We start from the raw sequence: 22429 nt of genomic DNA on the forward strand, positions 1-22429 counted from the left end.
AAAGTCCAATACTTACTCTCATTTTAACTGTTTTTTGTGTTCACCGACTCCTGGCTCTTTAATTTTAGCTCCACACTCACTAGCTACTTGCTAACTTTTTATCTGTTCGCCACGCTGGGCAAGTAGCATACAGTCAGTCTCTTTTTCCCCCTTTTGATGAAAACAGCTGCATGCTGTGGCTGACAAACACTATGAGAGTGAATAAAAACTGTAAAGCCAGAAAACCAAAACAATAAGCTGATAGTTGTTAGAAAGCTCTGTAGACCTGAGGGCAACTGCAAGTCAGGGGAATTCTCTGCAAGTTCATCTCTACCCACGACCCCTTTTACTATACAAGGAGTCATGTGATCCATCGTAAATATAAAAATATTGATTATATCCGCTTCAAGTGTATTTTAAAGTCCGGGAACATTTTGAGCCAAGAGTGGCTCACTATTAAAACGTGTAATTTCCTAAAAAAAAAAAAAAAAGACAAATCTTTCAGTAAACTGTAACTTTTAAAACATGCAGGATAATGATTCATAATAATGAACAGTTTTCAAAATGTCTTTGATTGTTTTACAATTTCATGGTGATATTACATATTTTATCTGAATTGATATTATTCCTTATTTCATAATGTTATATACATTTTTCATACTGAACACTTTGAATCTCCGTAAGCGCAGGTTCAACACTGCATTTTTGCAAAGATCAATATTTAAATGTTCTTAAGTTTCAGTGTGTATAATATGGTTAGACATCCAGGATGTGATGGGAGTTCATTTGATTAATATACCTGCGATCTCAACCCTGAGCCAAAGTTACAGTTCTGCCTGATGTATGTGGGAACAACTGGACATCTCCTAGTCCCAAAGTTTGGAGTTTGTAAATAAACACAGCGTTTCTGTTGATGTCTGATCTTCTTTAAAAAAAGCATTCACTTTTGATTGTAGTAAAATGCCATTCAACTTTAATTCCATCAGATGCATGTTCAGGTGTTGGTTGTGCTAAACCTGGTCACATGCTGCAGTCTAGTGGTGCGGCTGGGTCATACAAGCGGTTCGCAAATTGCTCCTGGACTATAATTAAACTTCAGCAGTATTCAGTGTTGATACACTGAGTAAACCATCAAAACTTGCAGGTAAAAGACACAAGAATGAATCCTAACTTCAAATTCCAGCTGCTTTAGGCGAGCAACTGAAAAAACAATCAGCATTTACATTTTGAATATAAAACGCAAAAAGTCATTGATTTATTAATGAATTTATTTTTTTAAAATGACTTCAAATACATGATGGAAAACATGAATAAATTTTTACTCTTACTTTTTTTTTGGTACCTCCATACTTGAGGGACTGTTTTCCTGATCGAGGCATTTCCAAATCCACCACATACCGAGTACTGACTTTTGTGTACACCTGTGTAAGCGTATCTAATAAACTAACTCCGCATAGGTTCTTTGTAGCACTTTAATAACAGGAGAAAGACAGTGAACTGGTCTTGTGTAAACTTTGAAAAGGCAACAAAAGACACAATCCTTCCTACTGAACCACAGAGGATCCCATCAGAAACAGGGCAAGGCCACAGTTACTGAGGCAATTTGAGACAATGCCTTCCAGCACTGATATTTAACAACTTAAAAATGCTTATTATAGGCAATTCAAGTAATATTCCTTGTGTTTTGAGCAAAAGAGAACAAAACACATTTCGAAACATGTTTGAACTGACAGCAATAAGATGATTCAAGCGAGAACAGTGTTAATTGGGGCAAAAGATCCATGAAAAAGCAACCGAAACTAAATTTCTACTTGTGTTGTGGTAGGGTAACTACTTCTTCCAACTAAATTGAAAAAAAAGGGGCTCAAAACAAGGCAAAACCAACACTGGGACCAAAAAAAGAAAAGTTGGTGGAAAAAGGAGAATATTTGAGTCAGGTTTGGATGGTGGGAAGAAAGAACATTTCAAATCAAAATTATACCAATGTCTTGTGCATACATATCCACAATATTACCTACATTGTATAATTCCTATTTATCAGTTTATCCTCTGAATAGTGTTCTTTTCTCCATCTGTCACTGATTTGCGTTCTTACTGTACAAAACAGGCGAGATGGAAGGAAAAGTGAAGCACCAAAAAAATCCTCATGCCCGCTCACTGTAACATCTGTTCAGTCATTAAGTAAACTTGCATTAGGTAAGCTTGTAAGGATAAATCAAAAGGAATGGAAATAACTTCAGCAGCTTTAGAATTAAAACAATGGTGGGTGGGGAAGAGTAAAGAAGCAGTGAAGCACTTGGAAAACCTGCGACTGTCTCCTCTTAATTTTAAAGAAAACTAGAGGCATCCCAAATGCTGCATTCCTCTTCATCTCGCTTTGCTCCACCCGTTTCCCCTGTCCTGACCACACTTGAAGAACCACGTCCCTCTGATTTGAAATGAGGGACGGGAGTTCAGGAGCACCCCGGATCTGATGCCACTTGAATTGGTCCCCTCTCCTTCCTCCTCCTCCTCCAGATCTCCTTCTCTCTCCATCCCTCTGAGACTGAAGTGCATATTGAGGTTTTCAGATGGACTAGCGCTTTGCTTTGGCTTCTTCAGCTTCTAAAACATAAGAACCAACATAGATACTGTGTAAAGCTTTGAGTTTCAAAATGGTTAAAAAACAAAGAACAAAAAAAACCCCACAACTGCTCTGTAAATGATCATTAAGAGGAGAGCATTCTCAATAGGGTTGGGCAGTCTGTAAACCTACATGCCGGCTTGTTAATGACGTATCAAACAACCAAAACCAACATCTGCACTCACTGTGCATTCACTGATGCTTTCCCTGGTCTGTGCTTGTAAAATATCCACGACGACTTGTAACGCAAGTTAACAGTTACAAAGTAGGCTACCGCGTTTTTTTACTGAGTGAAGTCTGTGCGAGTGAACACACACAACACATATAAGACGACCGCTACACGCACCCCACCCGATGTCATTGTCCATCCCGATGACTATTCAAACCAGCAGAATGACCTTGCTACTGAATTACAGACATTTAAAAAACAGTCTGCAGGTGTGTGTAATCAAATCAGCATACAGTTTTAACTTTACAGAACTGCTGGGCGTGTCGAACCTTCTCACCTTTCCTGAGTTCGTCCCTCTTCTTGGCAGCGTCCTCCCTCTGTTTCTTGATGATGGCCAGTCTGGCTAGGTCGGCTTTGGCCTGGTCAGTCTTCCCCTCAAGATGGAGCTTCATGTAGCGTTCTTTTGATTTCTGCTTCTCTATCTCCTCTCTGACAGAGAGAACAGGAGGGCATAAACATGAGATAAATTAACTGAGTGTGTAAAACACAGCGTCGGTTCGCTTTCTACCTCTTTATGGTCGTAAGAAATTATTGACTTTTTACTTGTTGTTGCAAGTAGTTACAGTAACGAGCATAGCTTTTGTCAACTCAAGTAACTTCACCTGAGACACAGAGAGAAGGCAGCAGCCTGTTAATAAATAAAAGTCTTTAGCCCGGGAGCTCCTTTAATATCGCGTTTCGGTACCCATCCCTGAATAAAATTACTTTTCTTATTCATCGCATTTCAGGCAGTCTTTTTCAGGCATGTGTTTATCTTGCATGTTCACCACGCATCACGATGACAATGAAAATACAATTTATCAGTCAGCAGTACAAAACACCACAAATACAAAAAAAAAAAAGATACCTTTCCTGCGTGAATGTGAAAGACCTACCTCTCTCTGCGAGTCAGCTCTCTGGGAGCAGTGACGTCTACCTCAGTCACCTTCTTGCTCTTCTGAGACACACGGTTGGGATTCTCAATCTCTATAAGCCCCTCCACTCCACTCCTCTTCCTGGACTGTGTGTAAAAAGAAGCACCTTTGTAACATCAGTGAAACAGAAAACTATCACTGCAGACTGGTGAATAATGGCAGAGGCTGGTAAGCTTGTTTGTGCATCTGCTACTGTGGCTGCTACTATGCCCAACCATAGCTTGGGGGTGGTTTTATGACTCAAAAACAGATATACAGACCAGTTTGTATTGTTTGTGTATTTTCTTATTCCCTCTGGACAAAAGTATACAATGTTACATAAGGATGTGTTAGAAATTAAATACTTGTCCCAGGTACAAAAGAGTAAAAAAGGTAAATCATCACAGAGTAATTCCCGCATCTCCCACATCAGGTGCATGTGTCTTATCCACTGCGGTATCTCCATCCTCCTGCCCACACTCACCTCAGATTCATCATCACTGCTGCTCTCAGACTCTGAAGAGCTCTCTTTTTCTACCCCACCCTTTTCCTCCTGTAAATACAAACATTCAGTCACACCAGGCCTGGTTTGAAGGTAACTTCACATCGGCCACAAGAGGTTTTTCACTCACCAACTCTCTCTGTGCTTTCATCTGTCGGTCAATCTCCTCTGGGTTGCTGAATTGCTTCCCTCTGCCCTTGTGGCCCTTTTTCCCTGTAACACAGATGTCAGAGTAATCACTGGCAAATCAACTGTATCCAGCTGTTTTTGAGGTTTGTCATTCTGCGGGCATGTTACAAAATTTACTAAACCATTTTCAGTACACGGACACATTTACAGTAACTACATCCACACATGTAAACGGTAACAACTGTACAATGTAATAGGATTAAATGCCTGGCCCTTGATTAAATACTGCCTTCATTTAGCATTTTTTTGATACTGAGGCCTGGACATAAACACAATTATAGTCTCTTGACATCCAAGTTTGTGGTGATGCAATACTGGATGGCATCATCTGGTGCAAGTGATGCTGTTATGTACATCCGCCCATCTGTCCCTAACCACTTCTGGGTGATAAAGTCCCAATACAGTTTAGACAAGTATTTAGAGCTGTAGATGTAAGATCTCATGCTATTTTAAAGTGTGAACAGGCGCCCAGTGTGTGGTGGGAGACACACATGACTCATGTTCAGTGAGGGCCAGCTCCTTCACCGGTAAATGTCACGGTTAGCGAGTGTTAACTAAACACAGACAGATAAATAGCTAGGGAATACTTAACTTAAACATTAACTGGCAATACGGACAATCGCCCTCTAGCTGAATTAAAATATATGATAATGCAAATAAATGTTTAAGCCGAAGCGATCTCCTTTGCACATGGTTAACGTTACGTTAACTTGGCGTTCCTTGCGGTTGAACACAAATGCTCCAAGGTCTAACAATTCAACCGGTTTTCGATACTGAAACGACCAACACTCTGGTAGCTGTATTCAAGCGAACACATTATTGACCTTTACATTTGCGGTGTCTTTCGTGAATCGCTCATACACGTAAATGCAAAATGCTAACCGGTTAGCGTGCTAAAAGCTAAGCATGTGAGAGTTCTACGGGAAAACGTATTACTTCAGCTAACAACTCGCTAGCTACAATTAGCTTGCTAAAATTCGCCTTTTCCATGGACTTTAATTATAATACTTACCGCCCCGAGGCATTACTAAAAGTGAAGTTAATACAGATGATACCCGCGACAATCTGGCTGAATATTCTGACAGTTGTAAAAGCAAAGCCGGCGGTTTAAAGCGCTAGAAGAAAGGGCTAGAAACTACTTTGTCTCTGCCGCTGTCGGAGGCACGAACGTCGAAAAGCGGCATTTACTGCCCCTGCGCAGTAAGGACAATTCAACCAATCACTGCACTGAGCATTTGACTGACATATCCATCCGCCAATTAGCTACGCTTTCATAAGACCGCTTTTTAAATACAGGATATAATTATTACGCGTAGTCCTGCTTGTGGAAAATTAAATTGTTTGGGAGGTAGATTCTAACAAAAAACACACAAGTTTCGAGATCAATTTCACAAGGAATATAAATATGATTATTTCATCAAAAATATTGGTAATATTACTAGGAATATTATTTAGGAAGAAGATAAAAACTGATTTTCTGTCCTGGTTGATATATAAAAATATTAAGTACATACATTACATGACCTCATAGTAAAGATGCATAAATATTACTAGGATTTTGACACAAAAAAATATCTCAATATGCTCAAGTTCCACTTACAGATCTGTTGTTTTTTGGTCAAACAACTGTTCCCAATGTCAAGCATAAACTCTCAAATTACTAGGACTACGCGGAAGAAGGCAACATTGCTCACATATTCTGTGGAGCTCGATGAGAAGTCACGATACTTAACAAATTGCTATTCTGTCGTAGATTTGCGTAGTTTGTAATTCAAATCCCTGTTATCCCGGTTTTCTTGTGAATGGGTCACTGGTTACAACTCCACAAGTTTTACTTCAATAAGTGGTTAGGGTAATATTCTAAAAACTGCGAACTGGAAAAAAAAAAACCCTTCTTCCCCGTGGCGGATTTTACTTTTAATCTAATTTAAAAAATACAAAAAAAATGTCTGCCCACACTTGGCATACAGATGTAAAGCACATAGAAAATATGCTACGTATTGAACAAAATATGCAGATATGAAAATACACAGTTGTTTCAGATTTATGGTGACATAGTTAAACAAATCGACTGAAAAAAAAAAAAAAAAAAAAAAACTAGTCACTCAATCTGATTCAGTTGTACTTGCTTTTCAAGCCAAGTCCAAGCAGGGACCCACAAGAAAAATGACAACCACTTTTTTGTATGTCTGTTCTTAGTAGCAAATAACAAAATAATATTTCTTTTCATCAACAAACGTCAAACTCTGAATTAAATACATTTCCTATGATGCATCAGATCAGATTTGTCATTTCTTCCTTCGATGTTGATTTTTTATATCTTCCACTTCTTTCTCCATCAGGTGGTACTCAACGGTAGTCTCTGTCAACTAGAAGGGAAAGATCTGTTATTTAACAGACCCGGTAAGACACATAATTACAACAACAAAAGGGCATAATGAACGCTGGTCTTACCATGTCCAAGAGAATATCAATCTTTAGTTTCAGGAGGTTGTTCTCTTCCTCCAGCTGTACATTTCTTTTCTTAAGCCGCTGCAATTCTCTACCAGACCCATTCCCACTCGATTCTGGTTAAAAACAAACAGCAAAAAACAAGAATTTATGTTGTGTTGGCCATTTAGGGACCAACAGCGATCAAGCAGATTGGGCAAAACCATAGGGCAAAACATGCAGGGGCAAGAAAATGGTGAGTTTTGCTGCACTTAAACTGGAAGATGCCACTGCACTGGTCTGTATTCAGCATTGTCGAAGTCATTACCTGTTATCCACTGTCCGTCTTCAAATTTCCAGCTCTGTCCGCCAATGTTCATCACGGGAGGTCCATACTCAATGCCCAACTCTATTTCTCTTGTTGAACGATCCAACTAAAAGAGAGGAGAAGGTGAAAAACAATATATCAGTCTGCTTACATATTGAACAAGCGCTAACACAATGTCAAGCTGCAGCCCTTTTTGCACAATTCACATCTCAGCTGTCTCACGTTCTTTAATTCGTTTGCTTTTGTTTATCCTCTAGGTTTATCCTCTTGTGTACATTTAATACAGGCATCAATGACAGATAACGGTATTGCTATGGCTTTCAATGCACATGATTTAAACTGTGATTTCAGCACAATGAAGCAGCCCATGAACAGTTCTCTACCGTTAAACTTAAGTTACCGTGTGAAGGCTGGACAGAGATGCAGATTTGCGAGGTGGGGTCTTCTTCGGACTAAATGTGTTTCCAAAGAGAGGCATCTTTTTAAGGTCCTGTATAAAAGACGGCACACCAATGGTAGCATTAGTAACGTTATTTAATAGATAGCAGTATCACGTAACGTAGCTACAGAATGTGTTTATCGTTGCTAACGGTACAATACGGAGCTAACGCTAGGTGACTAACACTCGCTAGTTGTCTAGTACTGCTCATACCTGACACTAGTGAAATTGTCGACTGCCTCGCAGGTGGGTTAGTAATTGTTGTGCCACTGCAAATATATAGCTAATATATTTACCTTCATACAGGCTATTTATTTAAATTCTTAATGTGTTGGTTGAAATCCTTTCCTCTCCAAACAAAACCATGCTTGCTACTGCGCAAGTGAGGAAGTTGTCCAAATTAGACAACACTAAATATTGCCCAGCTTTAAAATAAAGCAGTTGGAAAGGATTTGCCAACAGCAGTAAGTTTGATATATTTAAATTGTAACTGGGAACTTCGATGTATGGCGTTACTTGCACATTTTAATAGTCAAAGTTGCATTAGGATAAGATAAATACCCCTATTTAGGGGAGATAATGGACCCATCCATGACACGTATGCGCATCACCATGGTGATAGAATCACTTTTCCAAGCATTATTTACCTTTAACATATTGTGGATCCAGTTAAGTTACCAAAAATGTTGTTTTACAAAGTTAGCTTTTCAAATCTGAGCTTTTAAATAATAAAAACGGAGACACGAGTTGTCGTCGGTCCTGTAGTCCTGATTCAAATAAGTGTGACCCCGCCCTTCTAACACATAGCCCCAGTGGCCTAATGGATAAGGCACTGGCCTCCTAAGCCAGGGATTGTGGGTTCGAGTCCCATCTGGGGTGGATGTTTTTTCTACAGGAAGACGAAGTTGCGTCACTGACTTAAACGGGATGAAGACGAAGGAATTCAATTACTGCACTCCCCCGATAAATAGTCAAATTTGTTGGAAAAAGCGATCTCAGAAAGAAGCAGACAGTTTTGCATTTGCATTATACATTTAAAGGTTATATTCAGGCTGTCAAACGGACGTGAAAAAATGAAAGCTAAAGCCTATCAATCACACTGTACAAGTGAACTATCGCATGATTGAGACTAAAGACAACTATATTAAGGATCAACACTGTTCCTGTAAAGCTGGGTAGGCCTATATTCTATAGGCCTTCATTATTACAATCATTAAAAAGCAGAACAGTAACGTTAGGGCTTTATTACGTTACATTCAGTAGTAAGTTAGCTAGCGTTAGCTAACTAACATTAAATTAGGAACAATCCACAGCCGACATTTTTCTGGATTTATTTTAGGTTTTGGAAAGAAAATAAATCGTACTTCTCCTATCAACCTCTCTGGGTAGCGACTGTATCTATTACAAGTGCCCAAGGAACAGCATTTGACCACATCTTGGAACAATACAGCCAGAAAAAGCTAGAAAACGACTGTTTTTGCATTAGAGTCAATGGAACGCATCCACGAAAGTGTTGGACCTCAGTTAGAGCGAGTCCAATACTGCGCTGTGATTGGCCAGCTGTGTATTCGGGGCGTGGCTTAGCGAAGGGTCAATTAAGAGCAACCGGAGAACAGCGCTTCATCGGTTTGTAGAAATCACACTTCGTCGCCGTCGCTCTCAATATAAATCATCACAATAACAACATTTAGTTATTGAAATACTAGAGATTTGCAGGAAAACATCAGCTGACATGGAGAAGCAGGGCTTCAAACTGTGTGTATTACTGCTGAGCACTTTGGCTGCATCAATGCAAACTTACCGTGAGTAACATTCCTGTGGTATGTAGGCTTAAAGTTACTTATACCGGACGGAAACTGATTTTGAATCCAATATAATTCAGTTAAACCTACTGTTGAAAAAGAAAGGCTGTTAAATGGAAATTCCGTATAGCAAACAGATACAGTTCATGATGGCACCTAGCTATATGTTAGCTTTTATAAAATGCTAATTTGTGTTTGTTCCATTCTGCTCTATTCTGTTTCCAGTTAAATAAAATAATATAAATTCGAACATTTTGAAATATGAGCAATTATATGCTCTTTAAATGATTTGTGTTGTTTTATGTTCACTAAATGTTTACTGAGAGAAAACTCTGAATGTTTCCTTGTATGTGCAAACTTACTCATCTAATAAATCAGATTTAGTTTCGAATGGTAAATTATATTGTACCTGAATTTCCATATATTCATATTAATCTGATGGAAACCAGTCAAGCAAATAAGAACATGTAAAAACCTTTCCTGGTTCATTCTATGACATTATCTTACATAATGTGTGTTATCCAACCTCAACCCTGTAACCCTGTCCATCCTCCTACAATGGTAGAGCTCCAAGAGGCCACCGTGTACTGGGATGCTGCCCAGAAAAGTGTGATCTTGAAGGAGGGGTTGATGGAGGCAGAGGGGGGAGCCTATGGTTACTTCAATGACACTCTACTCCTCTCTGGATGGGGTGTCTTGGAGATCCATGCAGGTCATGGGGTGATCACACAGGAAGACGAGACCACCTTTTTCCTGGCTGGGTACCTGGAAGGTTATCTCACAGCTGAGTGAGTGTCACAGGTCTCCTAGTGAATAAAATGTATGAAATATCTCAAACCAAAACTTTGAGCCCATGGAGTCTGTCACTAGTTCTCTATCAACAGACCTTGATACCTGAACACATCACCAACTCAAGTCTGTGTTCTAGATATTTAATCAGAATCAGATAAGCCCAAAATATATTCAGTTCAGGGCATACTTTAAAAAGGCACATACAAACATGCTATCTCCCATGAAGGATAAATTGTCTGTGTGGGCCAATCAGCTTATTTATATAACTTTCTTTTACTCTAAAGGTGTTTTGTTCCATTTAGCTTAGTCACTCACTGTCACTTGGCTTACTGAGACACATTCGAATAGAACATAGGCATACTAAATGTTATTAGTAACACGTGCATTTCCTACTATGGCAGGCTGAAATGTGATAAAGGAATTTGCTGTAAAAGACAAAGCCAGTTAACACGTTCCAAATGAAAAGAAGAACTACTAGATTACTTGAATAATAATTTATTCTAAATTGAATTGCTTGAAAGAGCGAGGCAGCAACATTGCTTGTGTTTTTAGAAGATTTTTTATTGAGTAGCCTATATAAAGCTGAAATATATTTTCCAAACATTGTTTCAGTGAAGTGGTTTACATTTCTTATTGCTGTATTTACCGTGTAGCTTATAGTTGTAAGTCTGTGTTTACTTAATGTCATGTTTCTTATTCTCTTTATTCGCAGGCAGATGTTCAACCATTACTCCAACATGCACCCTCAACTAATAAAGGATGAGAAGGTTCTGAATCCCCTGCAAAGGTTTTTAAGGTACACATTCATGACTTACCCCAAGATTAAACTTCAATATACTGGCAGAAATTGGTTTGGTACTGGCTTTAACTTATCGTCTACTCTTCATATACCAGTAGTAATCTATACTAACTGTAAAAATCATGTTATTCATGCAGTGATTGTTGTAGTTCTGAATTTAGATGCACAGCAATATCAACCAAATGCACAGATTAGAAACAGAAACCAGCCTCCCAGCTCTCCGCTTGATCCACAGCAAACAGGACCAGTGGGCCAGAGAGCAAGTGAAACTGAGGAGATCCAGCGACCCCTTGTGGAAGCATCTGGGACTGATCCTGGCCCAGCTGGACGGACTCCACGCCGGAGCAGCACAGTGGGCCAAAAGCAAACACAGAGAGGTGTGTGTGTTGGAGAGATGGTGAGAGAGTTGTCACAGTATCATTTCAATCATCTGTCTGTCACTCGCTCTCTCCTTCCTGCCCAGCCTCTATCAGCGTTCGCCTTACAGTTTCTGAATGGTGTTGGCGACCTCCTGGACCTTGTCCCAGCTCTGACACCTCGCTCCAACTCCTCCACAGGGGCCGCCACTTTCAGGATGCCAGGAATGGGCCACTGCACAGCTCTCATCAAGGTTAGGCCAAGCTCATTTGGCTCAAGCTGTGAGGGAGCATTTGGGAGGCCTCAACGTAGGCCTAATTAGTTTTATTGTCGGCACTTGTGCGTGGGTTTTCCTCCTCTAGTCTGTCAAAATGGCCATTGAGATGGGGACAGTTTCTCTTCCATCTACGCCCATTCATGTAATAAAGACAAATTGAAGTGATGCAATCAGAACACCGGTCATTAGGTTTTTATGAATGAGATTTAATTTCAGTAGCCCAAATGTTGCCCTAATGATTTATGTGCATAAATTTAATTATGTTTATTTAAATGTACTTTACTTAAGTTGCCCCCAATTGAAATAAACTAAATGAAAACAGTCTGTATATGCTTATTGTAGTTCTAAACTAAAGCTATTAGACATACCAGTAATGAGTGAAATATTAAAAAGTTGGTTTCCTCTGCGTCAGCTGCAGTTGTTGAAACACATCATGTAAAATAAGACATTAAAATGTTAAATTACAGGGTTTTATGGTTGTTCAAAGGGCCATGGTTCGCTACATGTAAATATAGCGACCTTTTTCAAATCCAGTCTTTCTGCTCATTAATGACAAATGACAAGAAATCGGGTTAATTACAAACATGACTGAGAATCTACAGCCATCTTAGCGAGAGACTGAATGTAGGCTCAGCGTTGCTTTGAGCTAAATGCTAATGCTAGCATGGCAACATGCTACCATATTCATCATCTTAGTACAGCTGCAGGTGATTGGAATGTCATTAGTTTTGCAGGTACTTAGACAAAAATTTGAACTGATCATGGTGCTAGACGAAAAGTTGAGGGATTGTTATTGTAATTAAAGAGTAAATCTATTTCTTTTAAATAGCATGCATGCCCTAACTAATAAAAAAACTGTGATTAATTGCATATAGATATATATATAAAAAACATATAGCACAATATGCACACATCCATCACCTCTCTGTCTGTCTCTCTGTCTCTCGTCTCTCTGTCTGTCTCTCTGTCTGTCTCTCTGTCTCTCTGTCTCTGTCTAAGGTGCTGCCAGGCTTTGAGAACCTGCTGTTTGGCCACTCGAGCTGGTATACGTATGCAGCCACCATGCGTATCTACAAACACTGGGACTTCAGGGTGTCTGATGCACACACCGCCACTGGAAAGATGTCGTTCAGCAGCTACCCTGGTACACACACAGATATACTCAAACACACACACACTTGCACAAAGTAGAATTTCACACATATGATACTGCTGCACAAAACTGTATTTACAGTTTCTCCTCAAAGATCATAAGAGGCCTGACATGGCATAAATAAGGCTGGCAGAACTGAGATTTCCTGAGATTTACATCCATGAACCTATGTTTTCTGAGTACATGACCTGAATTTTGAAAGGAGTTTTGTCGACCTACAGCACAGCAAAGCACTGATTTCTTGTAAAAGCTGTGAGCTGAGGTGAACAGCTTGTCCTTAATCCACATGTTTTATTTTCATCTTGGAAAATATAAACACTGACATCAAGGACTTAACCCAAATCCTCAATGAACATTCTCTACTGAAAGTAATTCTTCTGCTAAGCACATGGCTTAGTCAGTGACTAAGAAACATCCACCAGAGTGTTTGTGCACACCCAAAACAGAGCCATAATGAAATGTATTCCCTCTCTGTCAAGTCCGAGAAGGCTGAGTCATTTTGTGGGGGAGAGTGGTCCAGGCCATAAAAATCCTCTCACAGGCTCCATTGCTAACAGAACACAAGTGGTTTTAAAGCACTAGATTTTTAGAGGCCGCCAGGCCAAGGATATCACTTCACTGTATTAAAATGAAGAGAAGAAATACCCGGTGCCACTGGAGGTGGTGTGTGACCCCTGCAGCCTTCCTAAGCTGCTTTCTCTCTGACCATGTGAAACATTTAGCACACACAGGGATCAGGGCTAAACAGAACCAGAAAAGATGCAATATAAATACTTTATGTAGAAGTAGAAATAGAGGTGGCCGAAATATTCCTCTCCCGATTTTTATTATTGATAGTAGCAGGAATGTATATTCATTATTAATAGTAGCAGCAGCATATGTAGTAGTTATAGTAATATAAGCAGGAGTAATAAGTACAATTATTTATTCTTTCTGTATGTAACTTTCTGCAAGAAGCGTATTTCCCAAATGTCAAACTATTTCTTTATTAGCAGTAAATTTGTTGTTTTGGCCACTTGTGGGCAGCAGAAACACGCTGTGAATGCAACACTTAGATATTATCACCTTACATGTTGATAATGCAATCTTGTTAGCGTACAGTTGCTTATTTACACGTCCACCAGACAAGGAGCAAAATTATCATTCATTTATTTTTAGTTGTCTATCTGTCCACCTGATGAATGTTAAGTCCAGTATTCACTCTCCTTTTAGCATTGATTTTGGTCCCCACCAACTCCTGAAGGAAATATCTGTCTCTTTAGCTTCTAAATGCTCCACATTGTTCACCAGCTGGCCGCTAACTAAGTCTATCGCTTGGTGCTGGACAGGTGGTGTGCTTTGAATTTTTAGAGATTCTTTTTACTGACAACTGCTGCCTGCTGTTCCCGAAAATGACAACACAAGAACAGAGAGCGAATCAAAACATAATCATTTGTTTTGATAAATCTTTATCTTGTAACCAGTAATTATAGCTGACACAACAAGTGGAAGAGTAAAGCATATAATATTGCCCTCTGAAATGTAATGCAGTGGAAGTATAACTAATATAATATAGAAATATTCAAGTAAAGTACAAGTACCTCAAAACTGATAAATGGTCATACAACTTACATGCAACCTGTATGTTGTAGGTGAGGATAAGACATTATCTCTTCACAGCTCTGTTTACTTTTCCGTCCTTCTCTGAAATATTACTATTTTAATATTAAAACATTCGTCTCCTCTCACTGCCTCTTCCGTCCTCCAGGCTTCCTGATGTCTCTGGATGACTTCTACCTTCTTGGAAGCGGCCTGCTGATGACTCAGACCTCCATCGGTGTCTTCAACATCTCTCTCTACTCCCAGCTCAGCCCTCACAGCCTGCTGGCCTGGCAGAGAGTCCGCCTGGCCAACAGCCTGGCGCACAGTGGAGAGGAGTGGGCGCACATCTTCTCCAAATACAACTCAGGTGAAATCCTGTTGATGTGAGTCAAGACAGGGTGGGGTTGAGAGGAGTTTTTTTTGTTGTTTTTATTCAAAACCAAAGGTGACATGATGAAGAAGGCGGCATAGAACTTCCTCTGCTCAACTCCCCTTGCTTTGCATGAACAAACCTTTTTATCATACACTTAATGCGAACAAGCTTTAAAAAACTTACTGTAACTTCTGGCATGCCTGCAATGTTAAAACCAAAGAAATGGCTGACAAAAAACAGACTACAGAGTGCCAGGTGACAGAGGAATCAATACATAGATGCTGTTTATAGACACAAGTGTAATTTAAATATAAAAGTAAAGGTGGACAGAGGTTAATTCTGGTATTTTGAGGTCAGTGAGTAAATTGGTTCTCTGTGACTTCTACAGTGGATTTCTCCCTGTGAGTTTTGAATGCTAGAAAAAGGCAAAGAGAGAAACGGCAAATTATTGCCGAAACTCCACATTAGCTGTCAGAGCGATCCAACATTGTCACCTCTACATTTTAATGAAACAAGAACAAGGGCTTGTTAGCATGCTCACAATGACAATCAGGGCTGGACTGGTAATCTGGTATACCGGGCAAATGCCCTGTGGGCCGACACACCTTTGGGGCCGGTATAACATAAATTATGTATTTATATAGGCCTAACTGGTTTTAAAACATCAGCTGCAGTACCCAGTACCCGCAGGCACAGGCACTTGAAGGAGTAAAGGAGAGCCGTTGCCACTGCCAGGCAGAGGAGGAGGCATGTGACAGTGGAACAAAGTGACAGGGCCCAGGGAGAGAGACTGCATGGAGTAGCTCAACCTGTAGGGAGGGAGCAGGGAGAGAGGGTCGTTTACACTGGCGACGCTGGGGACATGTAGGCTACCCACCACTTTTAGAAAGCATTTGTTAAAAATTATCTAAAAAGTAGCTTGCACCAAGACATGTAAATTAACAAATAAAAATACTATGAAAAATGTTTATTTGCACAATAAGCCTGCAATGCAATGTAAATATAGAAGCAAACTGTGTTGTCCCAAAAAAGTAACTTAAGCTAAAAACAATAATAAGCTACCGATAACTGCATTCTATTATATTTTTTTATTCAGAATTGTCACCTGCCACCTGAATTTTTGCTTCCCTGGTGCAGAAAATGTCTCCAGAAAATGTCCACAGAATGCACAAAATTAAGTGTTTAATGCTCAGAAATCTTCTGGGGGAGGACCCCCAGACCCCCCCATCAACTATTTCATCAATACATTTTTTTTTCTAAATAGTAGGCCTATTAAAATATATTCTTGTCTTGTTGTCATGGCCCCAATCTTGTGCAATGTTACATCTCATGGGCTGTGTTTTGTCACACCCCTGATCTGAGCCCTTAAATGGAAGGATGGTGTATTGTTGAGGGGTGTCCGACTGATTTTTGGTGGGCCACCTGGGCCAAAAATGCCAGGGCTGATTTGTTTTTATTTGTTTGTTTGTTTTTTTTGTCCCCGTCCAGCCCTGATGACAATGCTAACATGCTGATGGTTAGATAATATTAACCATGTCTGCTTGTGTAGTGTGTTAGCCTGCTGACATTTGATCATTAGCACTAAACACAAAGTACAGCTGAGGCTGTCATTAGTTTTGCAGGTGTGTATATAGTCATAAAACCAATTATTGGATATAATTAACATTTCTACCTGACCACTCTTGTGCAGATAAGGATCCAGCAGGCAGCACAAATTTGGTGCCTACAATTGCAATCAATCCTCAGGGGGACATGAACAGACAATTCTTCTCACTAAATTGTGTATATTTTATATATATATATATATATTTGTGTGTGTATATATAGAGAGAGATATATGTATATACAGTATGTATCTCAACTGCTTTATTTATGATTATGTATCTGTCATCAGGATTATAATCCATTTACTTTGAATCCCCTTCCCTCTGAAGACCACAGACCTTTCCTTTCATCATCAGTGCATTACTACATTGGAGAGGGATTAAAGTGTATCCATGTTGGATCAGTTACAGTCAGGATGCAACACTAGACCTTTCATGAAGATCTAAGTAATACTCAGATTAGAAGCCAAATAATTATTTTTGTACTTTTACTGTAGTAAATCAACACAAAGTAACTTCTGTTTGAGTAATAGCGAGAAAGAACAGACAAGGGGAAAACAAGACTTACTGTTAAGTGTGTGTGTGTGTGTGTGTGTGTGAACTAGTTGAGGACACCGGAGCTGAGCAGGCAAAGTACAGTGATTTATTAAAACAAAGCGAGTGGCAGGCAGGAGTGGCTGAGTCCAGGACAAAAACCAAAAAGGGCATGGAGTACATAGATCCAGACGCAGGCAGATACACAGGGTAGGATCACAGAACGCAGGAGACAGAGCAAGACAGCTTCATGCAACAACCACAGAAGTACACAGACCAGGAGTAAAACCCTAAGACATGAACTAAAGCACAGGACTAAGTAAGACAAGAAAGCAGAATGAGAACCAATGCAAAATCTTCACAAGAATAAACAAGGCAAAATAATAATAATAATAATAATCCTTATTTGTAGAGCACTTTTCAAAAACAAGTTACAAAGTGCTTTAACAAGTGTAAAGAATAATACAAAAAAAGAAGAAAACAGTAGAACACATGACATGGAACCAAAACAAGACCAAAATCCTTACATCATAACACTTGCAGAAAAGTATGAACTTGGTCTGGAACTAAAATGTCAGAATTCACAAGTTTCCTAAGAGATTTAACAGACTCTCAGACCATCCTTCTCATTACACAACATGCAGATGTGTTAATTAGGCAGCTGCTTTGATCTTTCACGTCATGTTGCTATGGGAGGGCAGGGGAGAACAGGACAGAGTGTTCTTGAGACTGATGGTCCTCTAATCTCCCAGCAGCCTCTGCTGTCATACTTCCCATCCTGCCAAACTGTTGTGGTGGCCTGCAGACAGTTAACACGAGAGCCTTTACCTTTGCCTTGGTTACGTGTGTTCAGCCAGAGGTTCCATATCCCTCAGATATATGAAAGACTGTGCATGTTATTTTTCCTTTGACAATCATATTTTGGAGGCAATACCACTGGAGTTAAACTAATTGTGTAACTTTCCAATATTGATCTTTTTATTAGATCCAACATACTGTATTGGTGGTATTGCATGCCTTGGCCCAAATCATATATGTGTTATGGTATAGGGTTTATGACCTGTACTGCAGCCAGCCACTAGGGAGATGGTTTGACTTCACTTTTGGGGAGCTGTCATGTCCTCCATCTTTTTATACAGTCTGGTTTGGACAAATTAAAATGTCTACTGGATGGATTGGCAAAAACTTACAGACATTCATGGTACTAAGAGGATGAATCCTAATGACTTTGTTGGTGCCCTGACTTTTCATCTAGCGCCACCAGCAGGTCAATATTTTTAATTTTTCCAATACTTTTTGCTTATGACAAATACCTGCAAAACTTAACAACAGCTGTACTGTGTGTTTAGGGATAATTAGCAAATGTTAGCATGCTAACACCCTAAACTAAGGTGGTGAACATGGTAAACAATATTCCTACTTAACATCACCATGTTAGTATTGTTATTGTGATGTAACCTTTAAGCTCAAATCACCTTTTGAAGATGATCCCTGTTCGCAACTGCAAAACCACAATTGTTTAGGTAAGTCCTTTTTTAAAGTGATACTTAACTTCAAAACCCATGTGGATTCTTTATCTGTGAGGCCTGAAACAGAGCATGTCCCCCTCTGTACTTTAGGTACATATAACAGCCAGTACATGCTGGTGGACCTGAGCAGGGTTTCTCTAGGCCACAGTATCAGCAATGGAGCTCTGACTGTGGTGGAGCAGATTCCTGGGAAAGTGATGCACTCTGATCAGTCTCAAGCTTTACGCAGAGGTAAGAGACAAAAAACTATTTATTTGTCTGTTCGGTTTTATCTAGGATGGCTGTATCTAACCTCCACCTTTGGTGTGCTTCATTTGGCAGGTTACTGGCCATCCTACAACATACCATTTCACATCGAAATATACAACCTGAGTGGGTACAGTGTGATGTGGAAGCGATACGGAGAAGACTTCTCTTATGACCTCTGTCCCCGAGCCAAAATCCTCCGCAGGGACCAGGCAAAGGTGTCTGACCTCAGCTCCCTCAAACACATCATGAGATACAACAGTAGGTGTAACTCGATAGATTTTATATCCTTTCCTGAACTTAAAGGGCTTGAGAGATGTGACAGAAAACACAAACCAATATTCAGTATACTGTTGCCTTTTTCAGACTGTAAGCAGCATGACAAAAAGTCAAACTGTTCTATTTCAGACTACAAGAAAGACCCCTACTCCAAGGGCCATCCATGTAAAACCATCTGTTGCCGTAATGACCTGAGACCAAGGAGACCACATCCAGGGGGTTGCTATGACACTAAGGTCAGCGGTCATCAGCATATTAGTGCCAGGATAAAGTTTAAGATATGTACTTCAGTGGAAAAATATTAAAGTGCTATTACAAAATATTATACGGAATTTTTTGTAGGTGCATTTGTTGTGGTGTAGGAATAATATCGCCTTTTGTTTGATATTGATTATTGGCTAGTCACCAAGTTCACACAGGTTCTTTCTGTTCCTAACGTCCTAAAATGTTTGTAAAACCTGCAATGATATTTTATTGTCTTTACCTGTTTAGTTGAGTCATTTAAAATTTTAATTGTATTCTTTGTTTAACAAGATTAAGTCTACAGCCATGCTAGCAGCTCTGTGAGGGTGTACGTAGGCACAGTGTGGCTATGTCAGCATGCTAACATTAGTACATAATGATGTTTAGCAAGACTGGTCACCATCTTAGTTTAGCATGTTAACATGCTAACATTTGCTAATTGGCAACAAATTACATCTGAGGCAGATGGGAATGCCATTAGATTTGCAGGTACTTAAGTATGGGACAAATAAAAATTTTGACCTGATCATGGCACTAAATTAAAAGTTTAGGCATCACCAATAGTTACGTGCAATAATTGTCAAAACATTTTCCTCAAGACCACAAATGTAAATGTCATGGTGGGGCTAGAAGAAAAGTCAGGGGATCACCAAAGTCAGTAGGATTCATCTTCTGGGGGCCATGAATGTCCTTACAAAATTTCATGGACTCTTCCATGCCAACATTGCCATCTTAAGAGCCATGCTGCTAGCATGGTTAAAAGGGACTAAAATTTTTCAATCAAATACCCAGAGTTTAGAGTTTGTACACTGGGTTAACCTGCCTAAAAGGGCTGCTAATATGGAAATTATTGTCTTAGTCTGGAGCTTTCTTCAGAGGCTTTTCTCTTAAAAAAACAATATGAATGCTTTTAGTTTTTGCCTTTAAAAATGTCTAATTTAATTTGCCATTTGTCATGGAACTCGCATAAGTTCAACCCAAAGATTATAAGTGAAGTAGCCTACAGGTTTTGAGTCACTAAACTCCATTAATGGTAACAGCCATTTCTGCATGGATGTGCACAATGTCTATTTGAACCATAATAAATGACCCCACTTTCTTCCTGTTACTTATTTACTACTTCCTTTGTGCCCCACTCCTTACCCATTTCTGTCTCATGGTACAGGTGACGGACTACCAGATGGCTGTCCACCTGGTCGCAGAGGCAGTAAATGGTCCCACAACGCAGGGGGGCCTGCGTCCGTTCTCATGGCAATCCTTCAACCTCTCAACTCATCAGGGTCTCCCACACACCTACAACTTTCCCTTTGTCACCATGAGGCCCACACTGCGTGGGCCCTAAGAGCACAGGGACAGAAGAAACCACTCATCCATCTAGTACAGGTCGCGCTTTCCTGTTCAAAACAGGAATCTGAAAAGGTTTTGTCACAACACTAAACATCCTGTTGGTGCACATGTGATGACTGTGGCAAAATATGATCAAAGTTTAAATTCTGACAAGGCGCATTATCACAGTTGAAAAGGAGTCATTAAAGGGTCAAATGTGCGCTCCATGTGAACTTAGTGAATTTAGTCGTAAAGTCATTTATTTTAAAGCTGATTAATACCAGGCTGAGGAAGGACACCAGCTTGATTGTTTGTTATTTAACTATTTACTAATCCATTAGTACATTTGTAATGTTTGATATCAACAACTAATTAATTTGTTTGTTGTTTTAATAATATGCAATGATTACTCAGGTTTGCACAGGTGTGTAAGGAAAGTTTCTGACTGACTTTGTGTAAATATTAACAATAATAAAGTACCGGTATTCAAATATACCTAAAATGGGTGCCTTTTCTCCTTTATTTAGTGTTCAAAATAGTTTTACAAAAACTACAAGAACCAGTTCCTATGGTCTCTGTCAAGTTTGCCAGAGAGAACAAGTCCACCTAAAGTCTTTGCTTTCAAAATAAAACGTTTAAATTCACTTTTCAGAAGAACTGCTAAAAAGCTCAGCCACATTGATTCATTACACTGTCACCACATGTGATTGACACTACAGGTCCTCCCTCTGAAATATATATTTAACTTTGGTACTTGGTAGGAGCATGCTACTTTTGGAGAATTTGCAGAATAAGTCATCTTACTCAGTCTGCGAAGTAAAGCCTACATTTTAACCAGTAATTGGCCTAAATCACAGCAAATATGAAACTGAAATTAGTTCTTTATGACAGTATTCATGCAGAGGGTGCGTCAAGCAAGAAGCCCGATTAAAGAATTTTCTGAACTAAAGCTCAATACTCTATACTGATGGTTAGGTTTGCTGCACAAATGTCCCATATGACAGAAGTACAGCCTGCTTAAATATCTAATAAAACCAAGATTTCTATCACTTCATATGCGCATTTCACATTGAGAGTTGGTCGCTCTAGATTGGATAAAGCTTTTTGACACTTCAATTTTAATGGCAGATGTGTTTTTTATGTCAAAAACAATAGCAGAACAGAAACATAATTGCGAGGGAGCATGACATCCATAACATCCATATCACAAACATTTATGGATTATGGACAGCAGGTCTTTAAATAGTAAACCAGCAGCCAGATCCCTTAATCCAACAAACATGTTTTACATTTTGTGTCTATGAAGATTCTCAGTCATCCAGGTCATAGTTATCCAACGAAAGTTAAAATCAAGGGCAACTGGACTTGGTTGAAGATACTGGAAGACGTTTCGTCCCTCATCCAAAGGACTTCTTCAGTTCTGACTGACTGGCAGGGAAACTCAGCTATTTAACCTCAGTGGGGTCGTTGGCCAGGGTCATCGATACCGCTGGTTCGTTAGTGTTCCTTGTTGCTGTGACGACAGTCGTTAAGACTACCTGTGGCCAAGACTGAACGACCATCGTTGGTATCTTCACCTGAGGTCAATAGGTTACGTTTGTTGAGTTTCCTGGGAAGTGATGAAAGGACAGCAATGTAAGTGGGGGATAAGTGGTGGCGTAGACCCCCTCCTCTGTTCAATGACGGCTTCTCGACCCTGGTGTAGATGGCTTCCTTGACACCTCTTTCAAAGCATCCATCTTCTCTGTCTAAAATGTGCACCTGGTGGTCCTCAAACGAGTGTCCTCTGTCCTTCAGATGTAAGTAGACTGCAGAGTCTTGACCTGAGAAGTTGGCCCTTCTGTGTTGAGCCATGTGTTTGTGTAGTGGTTGTTTAGTCTCCCCAATATACAGGTCTGTGCATTCCTCACTGCATTGGACCG

The 22429-nt window shown here is 39.7% G+C and overlaps 3 protein-coding genes and 1 non-coding gene across 7 annotated transcripts; 2 read left to right on the forward strand and 2 right to left on the reverse strand.

Annotated features, from left to right (window-relative positions):
- Positions 1-1229: 1229 nt before the first annotated feature.
- On the reverse strand, positions 1230-5616 carry pdap1a (pdgfa associated protein 1a). Its single transcript, XM_046068477.1, has 6 exons — positions 5428-5616; positions 4357-4439; positions 4209-4277; positions 3707-3831; positions 3109-3260; positions 1230-2583 (listed from the first exon to the last, which is right to left on the reverse strand). Exons 1-6 carry the CDS (start codon positions 5438-5440, stop codon positions 2555-2557), a joined length of 471 nt encoding a protein of 156 aa, XP_045924433.1. The 5' UTR covers positions 5441-5616; the 3' UTR covers positions 1230-2554.
- On the reverse strand, positions 4357-8067 carry cby1 (chibby homolog 1 (Drosophila)). 3 transcript variants are annotated; one of them, XM_046068480.1, is made up of 6 exons: positions 7909-8067; positions 7574-7663; positions 7174-7279; positions 6870-6982; positions 6675-6784; positions 4357-4439 (listed from the first exon to the last, which is right to left on the reverse strand). In XM_046068480.1, exons 1-5 carry the CDS (start codon positions 7912-7914, stop codon positions 6704-6706), a joined length of 396 nt encoding a protein of 131 aa, XP_045924436.1. In that variant the 5' UTR covers positions 7915-8067; the 3' UTR covers positions 4357-4439; positions 6675-6703. The 3 variants fall into 3 exon arrangements, with proteins under 3 accessions (XP_045924436.1, XP_045924435.1, XP_045924437.1); XM_046068479.1 differs by lacking the exon at positions 4357-4439 and having other exon boundaries at positions 6436-6784; positions 7909-8066; XM_046068481.1 differs by lacking the exon at positions 4357-4439 and having other exon boundaries at positions 6436-6784; positions 7826-8018.
- Positions 8068-8418: 351 nt separating this feature from the next.
- On the forward strand, positions 8419-8491 carry trnar-ccu. The gene has a single exon. It is a non-coding gene; the product is annotated as a tRNA-Arg (tRNA).
- A 705-nt stretch (positions 8492-9196) lies between these two features.
- plbd1b (phospholipase B domain containing 1b) lies at positions 9197-21013 on the forward strand. Of its 2 annotated transcripts, XM_046068466.1 has the most exons (12): positions 9197-9414; positions 9980-10202; positions 10919-11002; positions 11241-11382; positions 11469-11615; positions 12639-12783; positions 14540-14740; positions 18369-18407; positions 18504-18644; positions 18735-18920; positions 19068-19174; positions 20347-21013. In XM_046068466.1, the coding sequence occupies exons 1-12, from the start codon at positions 9345-9347 to the stop codon at positions 20521-20523; spliced, it is 1662 nt and encodes a 553-aa protein (XP_045924422.1). In that variant the 5' UTR covers positions 9197-9344; the 3' UTR covers positions 20524-21013. The 2 variants fall into 2 exon arrangements, with proteins under 2 accessions (XP_045924422.1, XP_045924423.1); XM_046068467.1 differs by lacking the exon at positions 18369-18407 and having other exon boundaries at positions 9198-9414.
- Positions 21014-22429: the final 1416 nt, after the last annotated feature.

This window comes from Micropterus dolomieu, linkage group LG14 (genome assembly GCF_021292245.1).
Source record: "Micropterus dolomieu isolate WLL.071019.BEF.003 ecotype Adirondacks linkage group LG14, ASM2129224v1, whole genome shotgun sequence".
Lineage (NCBI taxonomy): Eukaryota > Metazoa > Chordata > Actinopteri > Centrarchiformes > Centrarchidae > Micropterus > Micropterus dolomieu.

Excerpts from the sequence above, each read along its gene's own strand:
- pdap1a (XM_046068477.1), bottom strand. Across the intron at positions 3,261-3,706 it reads GAGCTGACTCGCAGAGAGAG|AGAGGAGATAGAGAAGCAGA; the intron begins GTAGGTCTTTCA and ends TCTCTCTGTCAG. Across the intron at positions 2,584-3,108 it reads GAGGGACGAACTCAGGAAAG|AAGCTGAAGAAGCCAAAGCA; the intron begins GTGAGAAGGTTC and ends CTTATGTTTTAG.
- cby1 (XM_046068480.1), bottom strand. Across the intron at positions 7,280-7,573 it reads CTCTGTCCAGCCTTCACACG|TTGGATCGTTCAACAAGAGA; the intron begins GTAACTTAAGTT and ends CCTCTCTTTTAG. Across the intron at positions 6,983-7,173 it reads AGACGGACAGTGGATAACAG|AATCGAGTGGGAATGGGTCT; the intron begins GTAATGACTTCG and ends GTTTTTAACCAG.
- plbd1b (XM_046068466.1), top strand. The coding sequence starts at position 9,345 with ATGGAGAAGCAGGGCTTCAAACTGTGTGTATTACTGCTGAGCACTTTG. Across the intron at positions 11,616-12,638 it reads ACTGCACAGCTCTCATCAAG|GTGCTGCCAGGCTTTGAGAA; the intron begins GTTAGGCCAAGC and ends TCTCTGTCTAAG. Across the intron at positions 18,408-18,503 it reads GCAAAACCACAATTGTTTAG|GTACATATAACAGCCAGTAC; the intron begins GTAAGTCCTTTT and ends TCTGTACTTTAG.